At 46.0% G+C, this 15,568-nt stretch overlaps 2 protein-coding genes across 2 annotated transcripts; one reads left to right on the forward strand and one right to left on the reverse strand.

Moving 5' to 3' along the window:
- Window positions 1–368: 368 nt before the first annotated feature.
- LOC142584622 (uncharacterized) lies at window positions 369–4,823 on the forward strand. Its single transcript, XM_075694767.1, has 2 exons — window positions 369–1,488; window positions 1,776–4,823. Exons 1-2 carry the CDS (start codon window positions 737–739, stop codon window positions 2,365–2,367), a joined length of 1,344 nt encoding a protein of 447 aa, XP_075550882.1. The 5' UTR covers window positions 369–736; the 3' UTR covers window positions 2,368–4,823.
- Window positions 3,919–6,704, reverse strand: LOC142584624 (myb/SANT-like DNA-binding domain-containing protein 1). Its single transcript, XM_075694768.1, has 3 exons — window positions 5,897–6,704; window positions 4,994–5,141; window positions 3,919–4,245 (listed from the first exon to the last, which is right to left on the reverse strand). Exons 1-3 carry the CDS (start codon window positions 6,142–6,144, stop codon window positions 3,919–3,921), a joined length of 723 nt encoding a protein of 240 aa, XP_075550883.1. The 5' UTR covers window positions 6,145–6,704.
- Window positions 6,705–15,568: the final 8,864 nt, after the last annotated feature.

The raw sequence follows: 15,568 nt of genomic DNA on the forward strand, positions 1-15,568 counted from the left end.
TAGCTGCGGTCTAAAAGACGATCAAAAATTCACAAAATGCAGAATAGGTATTGTGTACCGGCTTCCATTGATCTGTGGCAACATGTACAAAGGGCAAACCGGTCGGTGCATAAACACCCGTCTAAAAGAACATGAACGTTCTCTTGGTAAAGAAAATCATTCGCACTTGTCAAACCACTGCAATCTATGCCACTGTGATCCGGTATTTTTTAACACTGACATTTTGTTTTCAGATAAAAATAAACTAACGCGTGAAATCACACAAGCATTTCATATCAAAAAGTGCGCTGAAAGATGCATAAGCCGACCATCGGTTGTAATCACTGAAAATGAATTCACCTTTTTAAATACTGGTTGAACCTTCTTAATCTGTTTTATACCCCAGTCACACGGGCACTTTCAAAGTCCTTTGAGGTTAAGGAGCATTGAGCTTTCAAAGGCCCATTAGTTCAAGGGAGATGTGTCGGTGCTACACGGTCTCCAGATGGTCTCCGTTGAAGCTTTTAACAGAAACCGCAACGTATCCTTAGCGCTGCCATCGCCTCGTAAGTAATAAAAAAAATATGGCTCAAATGCGTCTGATAATAAATTTATGTATATTTTTCCAGCAATATTTATTTTTTTTAATACATAGAAACATCAAAACAAAATGCACGCGCAGTAAAGGCATTACTTTACCAAATACAGACGTATTTATTGTAATGATGGCCACCATGTGTGCCGCTTCGTATAGCGCATGTTGGCGTCGATTCTTCGTTGTTGCCCTTGCTTCAGTTCGTTAGGTTTAGTGTTCTCGCCTGTTTTCAAAGCAACGATTGTGAAGATGAGCTACGACGCTGAAGATGCGCGAAAAAAGTATGAAATAGCACTGGCGATTGCTGCAGTGGCATCGTTAGAAATGGACGTCGAGGCGTCAAGCAAAAAGGTGCGCGATATACGGCGGCGTCTCATCGCCAACAACTGCCTGTTGACGGCGCTCGCTTCATCGCGACGCGCAGTTCAGCGACGGGTCTGGGCCTATCGTCGCCATGAACAATGGTTCGAGAAAACGCTACCAAACCTTGGCAGCCGGCATTTCAAGCAGTCTTTCCGGGTATCAGAAACGACGTTCAGATACTTGGTTGACGTCTGCCGGCCAGCAATGCAACGGCAAGCGACCAACATGCGCGAGTGCGTCGCCCTAGAAAAGCGTGTGGCGGTGAGCTTGTATAAGCTGTGCTCGTGCGCGGAGGGCAGGGCAATAGCAGACATCTTTGGCATTGGTCGTTCTACCGTGAACGTGATCTACAGGGAATTTTGTGCGACTGTTGTTGCCACCCTCGAGAAGGAATGGGTCACAATGCCTTCACCGGACGACATGCCAGCGCACATAAAAGAATTTCAGGCAGTGTGTGACTTTCCGCAAGGCGTCGGGGCCCTGGACGGCTGTCACATACCAGTATCGCCGCCAAAGGAGCACGCAAGTGATTACTACAACTACAAAGGCTGGTAAGTATCTCTCTCTAGGTCGTTTTGTTGTCGTTGACGTGATGAATAATTATGGCTGTAGTTGATGAAAACGTTTCACCAAATTGAAGGATTAACATTTAACATTGCCTTCGTTAAATGTTTTCAAAGCAATTAAAAGATAAATGCTAGGCTTGCTGCGCGTTTCGACATTTCACCAGTCATAACGCTCGTTCTTAGTGGTGCACTATGACCTGTGTAAGTGTAATTCGTTGCTCTTTATTTTCTTGTGCTATGTAACTTAATAGTTATGACGTTGTTCTTTGCAGGTACAGCATCATATTGCTCGCCATGGTCGACCATAAGTACCGGTTCAGGTACGTGAACGTCGGTTCACCAGGGCGCTGTCACGATGCGTATGTGTACCGCCAGTCAGTATTGGCCGATATGGTTGAGGGACCCTTGTTCCAAGCCCCAACAGCAACAATCAGCGGAGTTGTGGTACCACCGTTGATCCTGTGCGACCAGGCGTTTCCGCTGACTTCTAACCTGATGAAACCCTTCAAGAGCTTTGGAGAGAACGATCGGCACAGGTCGTACAACTATAATTTATCAAGGTCCCGAAGGATTGTTGAAAACGCGTTCGGGAGGCTCAAAGCTCGATTTAGGCTGGTTCTGAAGAAAATGGACGCCGACATTACGAATGTGCCAATGATCGTAAGGGCCTGTTGTGTGCTCCACAACATATGTGAACACTTTTCAGACTCTCTTTCACAGCAGTGGCTGCAAGAGTCTGATATTGAAAGTATGGTGTATGTGCAACCTGAACATTCTACAGATGTGCAAGTTGGAAGCGGACCAGATGTTCGAGGAGCCCTCGTTGAATATTACCGCGAGCGTGAAGGCCACCAAAGTTTGTGATGCAGGGCTGTGTTCAGTTTGCTGCGTTGCTCTTCATTGTCCACTTGTATGCATACATATCCACGTGTTTTTGTTTCCCCCTTTGAATTCTCTGTGAAATAGAAAAGCAGTTTCTAAGTCAAAATAGCTACATCACTGAATAACAGCATGTTAGTGGGGTCATCATGTTGCTTCACAAGTTATCTTTATCACAGAAACAACAAAATTGCCTGCATGATTATATGCATTACAGTGATGCGAAATAGTATCAAATATTTTGCAGGCCTTTTATCAACATTTTCTGTAGGCTCATAATAGCTGTTACCTTCAGTCAAACTAACAATTCCACAGTAAATAGCCAATTATAGGAGCTGCTGAACAGCTCCCCGTTATGTCTCTTGCATCTAGCAACTGGTATGTCACACACAATCATGATCCTCATACAATACTTTTTTCTTTTGTAGCAGAGAAAGTAGGAAAATTAATTTGAAAGCTGAATGACTTATCTTACACTGTTCAGTCACTGACCTTACAATGCAATAACAGTGCAAGACCAGATGTTTTTACACACTGCAAAAGTGCAAACCAGCATTTATAGGCAGACTGCACTACAACACAGATCACCTTTAAGCTCTCCTAGCACATGTAAACATAGTGGGTAGCAGGTGGCGGCTCTGCTGTAGCACAGCCAATAGTTCCGACAAACAATTACGTCTTGTAACATTTATTCAACTGCCATTTTTGTTTAATGAACTAGCAGTTCTGTATCAATATGACAGGAGACTGGACTGATTGAAAACATGTTTTGTGGTCCCTTTTGTACATGTGCGTTGCTGATGTGCGCCAGCTGATGCTGGCACTTTGTATCACAATATATAAGGTTTGTCTGGGAAGTAGTAGCACTGATTTTTTTCCCACCACAACGTGGTGAAGGAGGAAGATGTTATTGCACTGGTTGGGTGGTGGGGGTCTTAGCTACGGTCGCGCCAGTCGTCTGCAAGCCTTCAGGGAGTGTAGATAGAGCTTAAGCTGAACCACTTTAAAAGTGCATCGTCATCTGCAGAATGAATCGTCTGTTAGAGCAGCGTTACGTAGTGAAGTTTTGCATCAAACTGCATAACTGTGAGTGAGACCCATTGCATAATGAAGTGCGTTTGAGTGGCACAATTTGTTTCAGGAGGGATGAGAGCAAGGGGGGGGGGGGTGTAGCGAGGAAGCTGAAGAGCATTTCAGTTTCTGCGTTCCAGTGAGCCTTCAGTGATTGGCAAAGTCGCTGAAAATGCTGCGTTGATGCAGACCGGGCATATTTTGCTAAGTATTAAGTCGATATGTCAAAATTGTGAATACATTTTTTTTTAGTTCAGTCCTACTACTTTCTGGAGAAGCCCTGCATGTACACAATAGAAAACATCTATTAAGAATGCTTCTGTACTACTAAAGAATTCCAGCATCATGCACAACCTGCAGCCCTGAGGCTGTAAGCTGAGCAACAGCTGCATCAGTTTCATTCTTCACTAGGTACAAGGATGAAATGACTAATAGGTCACAACAAATGCGGGACGCGACCTCCCGTCAATCTTTATTAAAATACTGCTCCAGCAGTCCAACAAGTCTTTCTTGAGCATTTATTTGTCGCTCTCTGAGCACCCGGTCTTCTTTGGTCGCCGATTCCAATGCCTGCCGAAGCAGGCGTTGCTCGTTAAGGAGGTCCCGCTGAAATTCGCTTGTGCTTGTGAGCTTTCTCTTTCGAGAACGACGCTGGTTTTCATTTGTTATTCGACTTCTCTGTGATGGTGCCTCATCTGCTAGTTCTGATGCGGGGACAGCTTCCGATGGCTCCAGCTCCCATTCATCCTCGTTGTTTGGCGATTCGTAGCCATGCTCCATGCTACAGATCAACTGAAGGGTGAAAAGAATTGTATCTTAAGCACACATACACAACAGTGAAACTTGATTTAGTAGCATCCTACTTAGCTCATTAAGGCTGCCTTATCACATCTGATTATCAAAACCATACACTTGTCTTCTATAGGCATTTTTTACATTGTGGATCTAGTGGTCACGACACCAAAAAACTTCCTGTTGCACACTTTCTGCATCCAGTTTTACCAGAAAGCATGCGATTTGTAGCGCTATACATGAGAAGATGGGGCACTACCTCATTATATGCCTGCATGCACATTGCAATGCTTTAGAGGGCATTCTTGTCTGCATATGTAGGTACATTGCTTGATATGTGGCGTTGTTACAGCTTGAGTGCACATCAGTTCTTTACTGTAATAAAGGTACGACGAGAGCAAGGGAAATTGCTGAAGCATTTTAATTAAGCTTGATGTGTGTAAACAATTCAACAGCATCATTAAACTGCACTTGAATCATGCCTTTATATCATGTTGCTTTCCATGCTCTTCTGTCACCTCGTTGTCATTCAGTTTATGTATACAATTTTCATTCTTCTGAATAAAAAATTTCCGGGAGCACTTGTCCTGCCTCAATTGGCAATTTGTTTTGTTTGCGTTTTCAGCCATACCTATCCGAAGCTGTACTGACTTGTCCATTCTTATGCATTTAAAAGCACGTCATGCTGAGTCTGCTTCATGCACTATTATGAGCATGCATTTGTACAGGTTTATCATGACAAACTTGCCTGTTCAACTGTGGCATCTGAGTGCGCTGCACTTTCTTCTACCAGCGACTGGTCATTCGCTGGCAGCGTTCCAAGAAAGCGATGTATTTCCTTAAAATACATCCATGGCACAGGTGCAGAGCCTGTTGTGCGTTTCTTTGCCCAACTTCTGGAAAGGTCGGTGAACAGCATAAGTGCTATTGCATGAACTAGGCAAAATCCATAGGCATAGTAAGCACACTTCATGCAGGAAGAAAATTACAGTATGTGCTTTAGCGCTATACTTTCAAAATAAACAGTGGCCGTGTGCCAGTGACCTCGATTAAGCATGACATAACTAGCATTTGCGCAACTCTCAAAGTTAACATGCATGCACGCACTGCTGTTTGAACAATTTTCACTGTCGCTGAGCAGGCCAGCGAATTTTGCACCATCCAGTAGACATGGTTAGCTGTCTTGGTAACAGGGAATGAATACTTTAGGGAATTTTATGTTCCATCAAATCACACTACAGTTCACACCACACACTTAACTTAAATCACACTACACACTTAAATCACACCACTTAAATCCCACTACACACTTAACTTTACGCTCCCAGCCGTTCCCTTTTTTTTTTTGAAAGACAAGCACAGCACATATGGATCTGAAACTGACGCTGCGGTAGTGCTCGTGTGAGGGAATTCAGCTGTTGCGTCTAACGTTTCAATTCGGCGGGCATATCAAGTGCATCTTCACCAAATACAAAAAGACAAAGAAATAAAACAATGCAGTCCGCGTTGAATGAACCACGGCCGATCGACGAAAACATGCGCATGAACCCAAACACACATCTCACGACATCAGTATACTAGCCTTAAATGACTGGAAATTAAGTGCCAACGCTGTTTCTGCCAATGTGCAGCACATAATATCCAGGCTTACCTGTACATTTGGGTGAGGTTGTCGATCTTGCTCTGCACCTGTTTCCTTGTCCGGATAATTTCGAGCCTGGCGAGTCCTTGCACAATGCGATCATATACTCCAGCATTCCTCCGCTCTCCTCTCAGGTGGTCTAGATGCTCTTCCCAAAGACTTATAAGAGCCCATGTCTCCCGTTCGCCCCACGTTGTTCGTGGTTGCGGCGGGGCCGTCTGTTGGGTTGCCGTTTGCGAGGAGTCGGAGGCGCTCATTCCTTGTGGCTAGGCAGCGGTTGGTGGGCGTAAACGAGGTAAAATACAGAACTACTAAACAAAAGTGACGAGGGAAGACGCGCAGAAAAAAGCCGAGGAGACTTGAAATGCCTAGCTGCCGCTCGCCAAAGAAACAAATCGCACGTGGCACCCGTGTTGCCCGTGTTTGTGTCGATCATGTCGATGTTGCTGCTGACGACAGGCCGTGCCGGCGCTGCTGTACCGGCGGCTTCATGATGGAGATTGCGGGTGTCCCGAAAGTGTTTAGTACCTTAGTATTAGTATTTCGTACTTATAAGCTTGTTCTGAAGACGTAAAAATTGAACTTCCATATTTTTGGATATCTTTTTTTTCTGCTGTCGGACGCCCTCTAGGTTCGAGAGTATTCCCTTGAGGTTTCAAAGGACGAACGCGCACTCCTTCGAGTCAAAGCTCCCTTCCAGTAGGGCTCCTTTGCTGTGCCCGTGTGACAGCGCGCATTCTCCCTTGAAGTAAAGGATCTTTGGTTCAAAGGACTTTGAAAGTGCCCGTGTGACTGGGGTATTAGTCTGTTTCTGTTTTACTGACGAGTCTTGTTGCACATGCTCAGCGCTGATAGCTGGGGTATATATGTTCTATATCTTTCCGAAAATAAAATAGTTGTGAGTAAGTACTGATGTGTCCCCCCTTCACTGTGTCCTTGTCAATTGTGCGCACAAAAATATTTTACTATGAATTCTTCGCCTTGCCTGTCCCGCATTCTGTCGATTGTGCTGCCAGCGCGGCTAGGAACGAACGGAGCTAACTTTTTTCTCCGTAGTACCTAGGCGAAGAGAAATCTTACCGAAAGTCCTCACATTTCTCTCTCGCAACTGCTCTTCGCGCACGCGCAGAAAGAACGGGAAAATCCAATAATTATGTGCTCGTGTTAAAAAGACGGTGAGCCACAAAACGTTCATTTCAGGAATCGTCAGCCATTTGTGCGCAGGCGCGAGTAAGAGCGGGCGCAACAGAGAAAGTATCGGGGCTTTTGCTCTGCCCATAGAGTTTCTCACTATAATACCTAGAGGGAAATCTGGCGCCACCATCTATGGGAGATTCTTCCCAGGGTTGCCCCGAAACCAGAATGGTGCGCTTTGCACCGCCGCGGTGGCGCACTGCGGAGGGTCAACATCGAGGACAAAACTGCACCCCGTGCAGGGTGCTTGCATGCAGCGCTACTTTGCCCCTGGTGCGCAAGGCGTGCGCGAACACGCGCGCGCGCACATTTTATTGTTTGCAGGTGCTGAGCATCTGCGGCAAGCGCTCGAACCTTGTCAAACTGCTTGCAAGCAAACACCAATGGATATTATAAATAATCCTGACGACCCGTTCAACGAACCTGTCCACTTTTAGCCGCTCTTCACCACATTGTTTTTGGACGAGGTTGATCAGCATGCCGTCTTCGCTGTCAGACGAACTTGGAAAAACGTCATCGATTGCGGCAATTAGCAGCGCTTCCTTTCTCATCGCCGACATCTCCACTAGCTAACTCCGTTGCAACCGCAGCTCTCGCGCCAGGGCATCCGCCGTTCTGCAGTGGGCAGTGCGCGCGCGCATCCCGCAGTGCTTGCTGGGATTGCACCCCGGCGCACCGCCGATTTTCTCGGTGCGTGACGGGGCAATGGAAAACCGCTCCAACAGGGTGCGCTTCCGGTGATCGAGGATGGTCGGTGCGCACCAAGGAGGTTATATAAAAACTGCTGGAGTGGAGGTCTCCTATGGCCAATGGGCTCAGGTGAAGCCGGCGGCGGCGATCTTGCGGGGGGCAAGAAGCGGCTCGCCAAGCGCTTCGCAGCGTTGTTCTCCGCCTTTTCCAGCGGTTTTTATTTGTTTAACGGATTTTAAAGTTCCAATGAAACACTGTGGGCTATGAGGCGAGCTGTATTGGAGTTCTGGGGATCGATTTCGACCTCCTGAATTTTTTTAACGCTCACTAATATCCGAGTATAAGGGCGTTTTTTCCATTTCATCGGCACCAATATGCGGCTGCTGCAACCGGGACAGAGCCCATGACCTGGGGATCAGGATATGTCTTAGCCAAGACCCACTGCAGCATGTTTTACAGGCCGTAAAGTAAAAACGAATTCGTACAGTAATTAGCGTTTATTCATCTTCTTTATGCACTCTCTCGAAATGTAGAAATTGAACAATCTTGAAAGTTTTCATAAAGGAATGCAATTCAAAGCACGAGAAATAGCAACGCATGCAACAAATCTAAGTCACTAATAAGTGCAGCATTTTGAAAAGGCAAAATGAGAAACAGAACTTCCAGTGCTATTGAAAATAAAAACATATACTGCATTAAATAAGAAACCTGACTATCACACTGATACAGGGAACTTATATTCATCAAAGTAACAGACACCATTAAGTTCGTAGTGTTTGTGTCCAGCTAACACATAAAGAGCAAAGGATCGAAGGACCAACATTAATTCTGGTGAGTTACACAATAAGGTTACACAACATCACGAGCAACATGAAATTCGAAGATCAAATCGTTTGTATTTTGGTAAACATATAGTGTTTTTTGGTTGAAAGAAGGCAAGACATGATTTAATAGCAAATTAATATAACACACGCGCAAATAGCAAAACAAAAGAAAGTAGTAGAATTCGTGAAGTGCTATACTGAGCTGGAGACTAAACAGCACATCATTACCCCTTCAGAATGCACAGTTATGCATGGCTTGCATGAAGCCACACATCCAAATGACACAACCTCGTTACAAACATTTGTTTGGCAAATACAAACAGTGGTACTATTCGCTGTTAATGCCATGACTGATGCTATATACTGAATTTTCATTGATTCTTAAATATGATCAGCCTGAAAGTACAGATCTCACTTTGTCCTTTGTAATACACCTATTCCTCTCCTTTGATATGTGATGAATCCTGATCTTAATGTACAGCTCCAGTACATCTTTGCACAGGCTGTAGACATGATTGTCCAATGGATCGTAGTCCATGAGATGCTGATTCAACTGAGAAAACCAATTTTTCTCTGGCGACAAGCTCAACACTTCCAGTACTAGGTGCTTTGTTTTCAAATGAATTGTCTGAATGCTTTCAGATTCTGCTTGCAACCGACGGAGCCCCTTCTCTGCCATTTCACAAAGTGAGATCACATCCTTTGAAGGTGACGCAAGCCCACCTCGGTTCTTTTGTTTCACCAGCGCTGGTTGTTCTTCAGCATAAACAGCTGTAATACACTGATCACAGGTACTTTTTGCAGCAACTTTTCGAGCGACAAACCCTGCAATGTAGGGTACCACTGAACTCACAAATGGAGAGAGGCTTTCAGGGTAGTCAACTCGATGCGTGTAGTCATGGTCCTCAGCTTGTAGTATGGAATGCCTTTGAATCACACTGACAGCTGTAGTTGCACTGACCTGATATGCAATAGCAGACGCGCCCAAGACAGACACAACGTCTTGTCAACAGTTTCCAGATTCGGAGGACTTCACTTCCGTCTGCACAAGAAGACGCTTGTAGGAAGCCATAAACTGGGCTGCTGTCGGATTATTATTGAAGCCGCCTCGCCCTCTGATACAGCCAAAAAAGGTCTCTGCATGATCTTGGCTCATCTTGTGAGTCAGCAAGTACTTCAAAGGGCCTCTATGAATAAGCTCATCAAAAATGTTCTCGGTCCTTTGCATGCATATTAGAAAGCCCAGAAATCCTATTTTCTTAACACCTTCTAGAACAGGCCGTCCTGCTGGGTCCTTGAGAGCGCCAATATACGCTCGAGCATCGGAAAAAATGCCTTCCAACAGGATTAATTTTGAGTTCGCAAAGGCGCCTTGTAGGACTTCGCCAAGGGACTCCTGGAATTCAGAATGTCAAACAAATGGTCGAACAACCTCACAAATCTAGCTGTAGAAGCGGCACCTCTGAACTGCGGGAGCTTCAGTACCTGCTCACAAAAGTCTAGAGCGTCGGCGACCGAAGCACTCAACGCTTGGACGGCCAGACGGACCTTCACTTTTTGTTTCGCCCACTCGAGGTGCATCCTTGTTAGCTTATTGCCCAGCCTCAGGCCTTCCTCCCGTTGCAAGGCGTCTAGAGCTTTTATATAAGCCCACTTCACAAACTGCCCTTCATCATCGACAAGATGGCTCACAGTTGCTAACGAGTTTCTGATTAACTTGATCATATGGCATGCGTCTAACATGATATGCACTTTTTTAGAAGAACCATTAGGGCCTTCAAAGCATGTGGAAAAGTGCTCACCACCAAGGCGAAGCGTAGCGCCCAAACTTGCAGCCATGCTAAAATTAGATGATGCACCATCAAATGTCAGAGAGATGACCTCAAACCCAACAGAAGACAATTTTTCAATGCACTGTTTTGTGAGTTCAGCTCTCTCCGAGCCTGTGAGAGAGTCAATCAGAAAATACCCTACAGGTATCTTAAGCCGCATGTTAACTCCAACGAGCACATAGACACAAACATTCCGTGCTTCAGGAAGGCTGTCATCTTCGAAACCCGTGCTGAAATCGCCGTACCCTACCACTCTGTCACCGACCAACTCAACATGCTTTCGTAGCGCCATATCGTCCACAATGAGTGCACAGTAGAGGACTTCAGATCTGGTTCGCACAAGATTCTCTAGAAAAGAGAATGCTTCAGCTGTGAAGCCGGGTCGTCCATCAACAGATCGATACCACTCGCGGAGTGTGCGTTGCGATGGTAGAGCATTATTGAACTTTGATCGGACGTATTCGTAAGCTGCTGGTGAGTAAAAATGCAGTGTAAGGGCAAATGTGCGCAATGCTGGAGGGAATTTCCCTTTCTTCTCGACTCCTGCTCTGTACAGGAGTTGTTGTATGTCACTTGAGAATGCGGCGCCAAATACTTCAGCCCCTTCATCAGATAGAAGTTTTCTTTCTTTGATTGTTCTTATAATTTCCAGGGCTGTCTCATTTCTTTTCTGTAATCTTCGTTTGGTTTGCTGCAGAACTTTGATCTTTTTCTTTAGGTGCACTGTTTCTTCTTCAGAGGCATATAATCTACCCTTAAGCCATTCCTTGCTAGGCGAAGGTAGAGCAGCCTCTTCATCATCATCAGGTGCTGCCGGTTCTTTCTCATCCTCATTGCATGGAGGGTCTCGGGACTTTGGTGGTGGCCGTTTCCTTTTAACCTGGAATATGAAATTTCGCTTTATTCTAGTTCAAGACAATGCAAATCTGCAGCCTTGTTAAATGCAATCGGAGTTAAATGGGAAGGATAGTGCTAACATGCAGTGCCTAACAAGTACCTTGTAGGCAATGACTACATAAACAAAACAGTTTTACTGTGATGCCAACAGAAATCACATTCTAATATTTTTTTTCGCGAATTCGCATCCCGCAAACTTTTGTCTACGACTGTACTGCTTGCACATCAACTTTTCGAGAAACATTCGCACGCTAACATACCTTGCCATCAGTAGCACCATGCACGGCAAGATACAATGATCTGGAACACATAGGCTAACGACACTGAACAACTATCGGGATCTTCGCACGAAGCACAAAGAGCCGAGGCACAAGTTCACTAGAGACATAAGTTCACTAACGGTCAACATGCATCCCCTAGAGTCGTTTGAATTCTCTGACAATAATATTCACGCGCGGCTCCGACAGCCCACTATGTTTTAATACAAAGCAGCAACTGTCTTGAGCATTTATCATGCTTACCGGCGCCTGTAGTCGCTCCGGGAATGCGGGAAACACTGCCGGCACTGTGCCTGGGCGCAGCCGCGTCGTTTGTCCGGTCCGGTCAAAGCATTCTGGAGTAAAATGAACCGAACACAAGCGGTCTCCCTCTTTTGATTTCCAGCCCTCACGACGAACAGCACGTTCCCAAAGTGTACGCACCTCAGCATCCTTTGGAAACCTAGCAGTAAAGACATTAACGGTTAAGGGCGCGCCTTTGGGCGCTCGCATGCGCGCCGCAATGCAAGGAGCACGGCAGCACGAGAGGTCAGAATCAGCTTTCACGTGTGCAACTTACTTGTGAAATGTGACTCCTGGCGTTATCTTCACACGGTTTGTGCAACCGTAAGCCACGCATGAACCAAACATGCTTGTCCCGGTCGTGTTACGTGCTGTGCATGTGAATAAGCAGCACTTCTTCGTGTACACATGTACCAACACATCCACAAACTGCGCGCGCGCTGCCGAGAATGGCTCGCTTTCTGCCCCCCGCAAGATGGCGTCGCGGCGGCTTCACTTGACGGGCGCCCCCTCCACTCCAGCAATTTTCTTTAACCTCCTTGGTGCGCACCGGTGCGGGTATTCGAGGACGCTATTAAGGGGGCACGGTGCCGTCATGGGAATGACGGTATATGTGTCTGCGAGGCTCGTGTTGACTGGTGTTGTAAGAGGCTTCGTCTAAAACGTGAATATGGCTACATAAATAACACGTTCTCAAAGTAAAATCTTAATGAAATGTTTCCATTCACGCATATTACATCTTTACTCACCCACACTGCATGACCAAACGAAGAAAAGCAAGAACAGACGACCAACTGTTTCAAAGCGAGCGCCAACCTTGTCGTCTGTCCTCCAACTTTAGCGGCCCGCTGATACTTTTTACGTAACATATAGTCGTACACGCAATAACAAGTTTTCATAGTTAAACAAAACATGTTTTCGCGTAATAATAAAGCTAACACAGCTTTTGACGTGCTGTTTTAGTAGAAAATGAATCATTGTGACAGACTGCACGGTACTTGCTAGGCGCGTCTTCAAGGTGTCCTGTCTCTCCGAGAACGATGTCAATCCGAAGTCACAATATACCGGCCACGATCTACTGTATAAAGGGCGACCTGCGCATCCCGTGTTCGCCTACGGCAGCACGCGGCCGAAGAAATACCACGTGATCATTGAGTAGGGACCAAGCGTGCCGGTAGAGGCCGCCAGTGCTCACCCTCACAGCAGGTGTTATGGTATTCAATGAAAGGTGTTATGGTAGGTGCTAGGTGTTATGTTTGGTGCTAGGTGTTATGGTATTCAATGAAAACAGTGAACAGACAGTGGAGATACGGGGCCAAGAAATACCTCGGGTAACAGAATATAAATACATTGGTATATGGATAAACGAAGGAAATGGATATATGGAAACACAGGAAAAAACCATAACAGTCAAGGGGAAGAGAAATGCAGCCATAATGAAGCACAGAGCGTTATGGGGATACAATAGGTACGAGGTCCTCCGAGGTATGTGGAAAGGGGTAATGGTTCCAGGACTTACTTTTGGAAATGCGGTTGTTTGCTTTAAATCAGGGGTACAATCAGGACTCGACGGGAACCAAAGGTCAGTGGGTCGCCTCGCATTGGGCGCTCACGGGAAGACTACAAATGAAGCTGTGGGCTGGACTAGTTTTGAAGTGAGGGAAGCTCGCAGTAAAATTGAGTATGAAGAACAGCTGAGGAATATGGAAGAAAGTAATTATGTAATTAAGGGGTTTTACGTGCCAAAACCACTTTCTGATTACGAGGCACGCCGTAGTGGAGGACTCCGGAAATTTCGACCACCTGGGGTTCTTTAACGTGCACCTAAATCTAAGTACACGGGTGTTTTCGCATTTCGCCCCCATCGAAATGCGGCCGACGTGGCCAATATGGAAGAAAGTAAATGGGCTGGGAGAGTGTTCAGGTATCTGTACAGGCAAAACATTCATTCACACTGGAGGAAAAGAACTAGGAAGCTTACCAGCAAGTATGCGGCCTGTGGGGTAGGCAACGCAGCAACAAAGAAGGTCAAGCGGAAAGTCAGAGAGGTTGAATGAATCTCATGGGTGGCGGCAATGGAAAATAAACCTGCCATGAGTAACTACTTAAGAGGAAAAAACGAAATCAGGAAAGAAACCATTTAGGATAACTCGAAGGGAAGCTCATTACTTTTCGAAGCGAGATCGGGATGCCTTAGAACACGCACCTATAAAGCGAGATATAAGAAGAAAGAAGAAGCATGTGCTTGCTGCGGTAAAGCTAGGGAAACGACGGAGCATATTTTATTAAAATGTGAAGACGTCTACCCAGCGGTCGATTTAGGCACCACTGGCCTCCTTGAAGCCCTTGGGTTCAGCGGGAGCAGTGGTAAAGCAAACAGGTCCGCAATCGACATTAGTAAGAGGCGATTGGAGGATTGGTGGAAGAAAAGTAGGGAAACGACAAAAGACGGAGACGCACAAAAGCACAGTTCATAGGGGATCAGAAAATTTGGACGTGGTAGTTCATAGTGTTTTTTTTTTATTTTTTCATTGGTTAACCTACGTAGGATATTAGGCGGCATAGTAGCAAGAGCTTGGTGGCGCAACCCACCGCCCCGTTCCAAAGGGGACGCTCATAACATCCATCCATCCATACAGCAACGCCCGAAACGCTCCTGCCTTCAGGAGTACGGCGATGACGGTAAAAATTCGCAGAGGAGCTGCAGTAAACTCGGCATTTCACATTATTGACAGGGTGCTGCTAGAAAAATGCGCGTCGATACATGCGATACATGCCCCAGATATTTGATATCATCGCTGTGCAGTGCAATGAAATTTTAAACTACTTTGAAGGCGCGGCCGCGCGGCTGCTAGGATTGAAATAGTGTAATCCCTTAGAGCTTTTTTTCCCTCATTGTCTGCTAAAATGTTGGTTAGTGCTGCGGTGCTGTGGTGCCAATAAGGTCTGGTGAGCACTTTCCGCGCTAGCCGAGGTCTGAGCGCGCCCGCACTTCATTCATTCTCCCGTAGGTTTCGCTAGTCCAAGAGCGGGACGCAATGAACGCACTACGTACCGCTTTGCAGCGCCCACGCGTTCCTTTGCTGCATTCGGCACGTTCACTGAATTGACGTGCCGTTGAGAGCGCGGCAGAACGTGAGGAGTTTTAATTGCAGTGCATGCCACAATCGTAAAGATGTGCTGTTATTGACGTATTTATTTACGCCACATTACCAAATGATAACGAAAGTCTAGCTTGAAAAATTCCAAGGGCGCTTTATTGTGCCATCACACAGATAGTCACTACACTTTAAGCACTTTTCTGGAGTTGGGCTTTTGAAGCGAAAAGCTTCGCTACGTTAGTCGACACCACGCTTCGCGCGAGCCGGCGTATGTCGGAATTGGCTCCGTAAGCGTGTTCGGAGTCGGCGCAGGTGGCCACTGCCGCGCGCTATGCGTCGTCGTTTGACGTTCGCCGCAAGCGCGTGTTTATCGCGGAGGCCGACTATATAACCGCTTGCCAGAGAACAGGCGTGTGCATTCAACATGGAAGAAGAGAGTGACACTACCGATACAGAGAGCTGTGTTTATGGCTTTACAGAAATCGCAAGACAATGTGCCCAACAACGATGAATAAAGAAGATTAATAATCCTGCATAACTTATGGTATATATCATTCATAAGCAATTTGCATCACTACACAAG

Source organism: Dermacentor variabilis, chromosome 6, assembly GCF_050947875.1.
Source record: "Dermacentor variabilis isolate Ectoservices chromosome 6, ASM5094787v1, whole genome shotgun sequence".
NCBI lineage: Eukaryota > Metazoa > Arthropoda > Arachnida > Ixodida > Ixodidae > Dermacentor > Dermacentor variabilis.

What these genes read in the sequence shown, in the direction of transcription:
- LOC142584622 (XM_075694767.1), top strand. Translation starts at nt 737, where the DNA reads ATGTTGGCGTCGATTCTTCGTTGTTGCCCTTGCTTCAGTTCGTTAGGT. An exon ending in TACTACAACTACAAAGGCTG is followed by an intron (nt 1,489 to 1,775) that starts GTAAGTATCTCT and finishes TGTTCTTTGCAG; the next exon opens with GTACAGCATCATATTGCTCG.
- LOC142584624 (XM_075694768.1), bottom strand. Translation starts at nt 6,144, where the DNA reads ATGAGCGCCTCCGACTCCTCGCAAACGGCAACCCAACAGACGGCCCCG. An exon ending in AACCTCACCCAAATGTACAG is followed by an intron (nt 5,142 to 5,896) that starts GTAAGCCTGGAT and finishes CGACCTTTCCAG; the next exon opens with AAGTTGGGCAAAGAAACGCA. An exon ending in CAGATGCCACAGTTGAACAG is followed by an intron (nt 4,246 to 4,993) that starts GCAAGTTTGTCA and finishes TTCACCCTTCAG; the next exon opens with TTGATCTGTAGCATGGAGCA.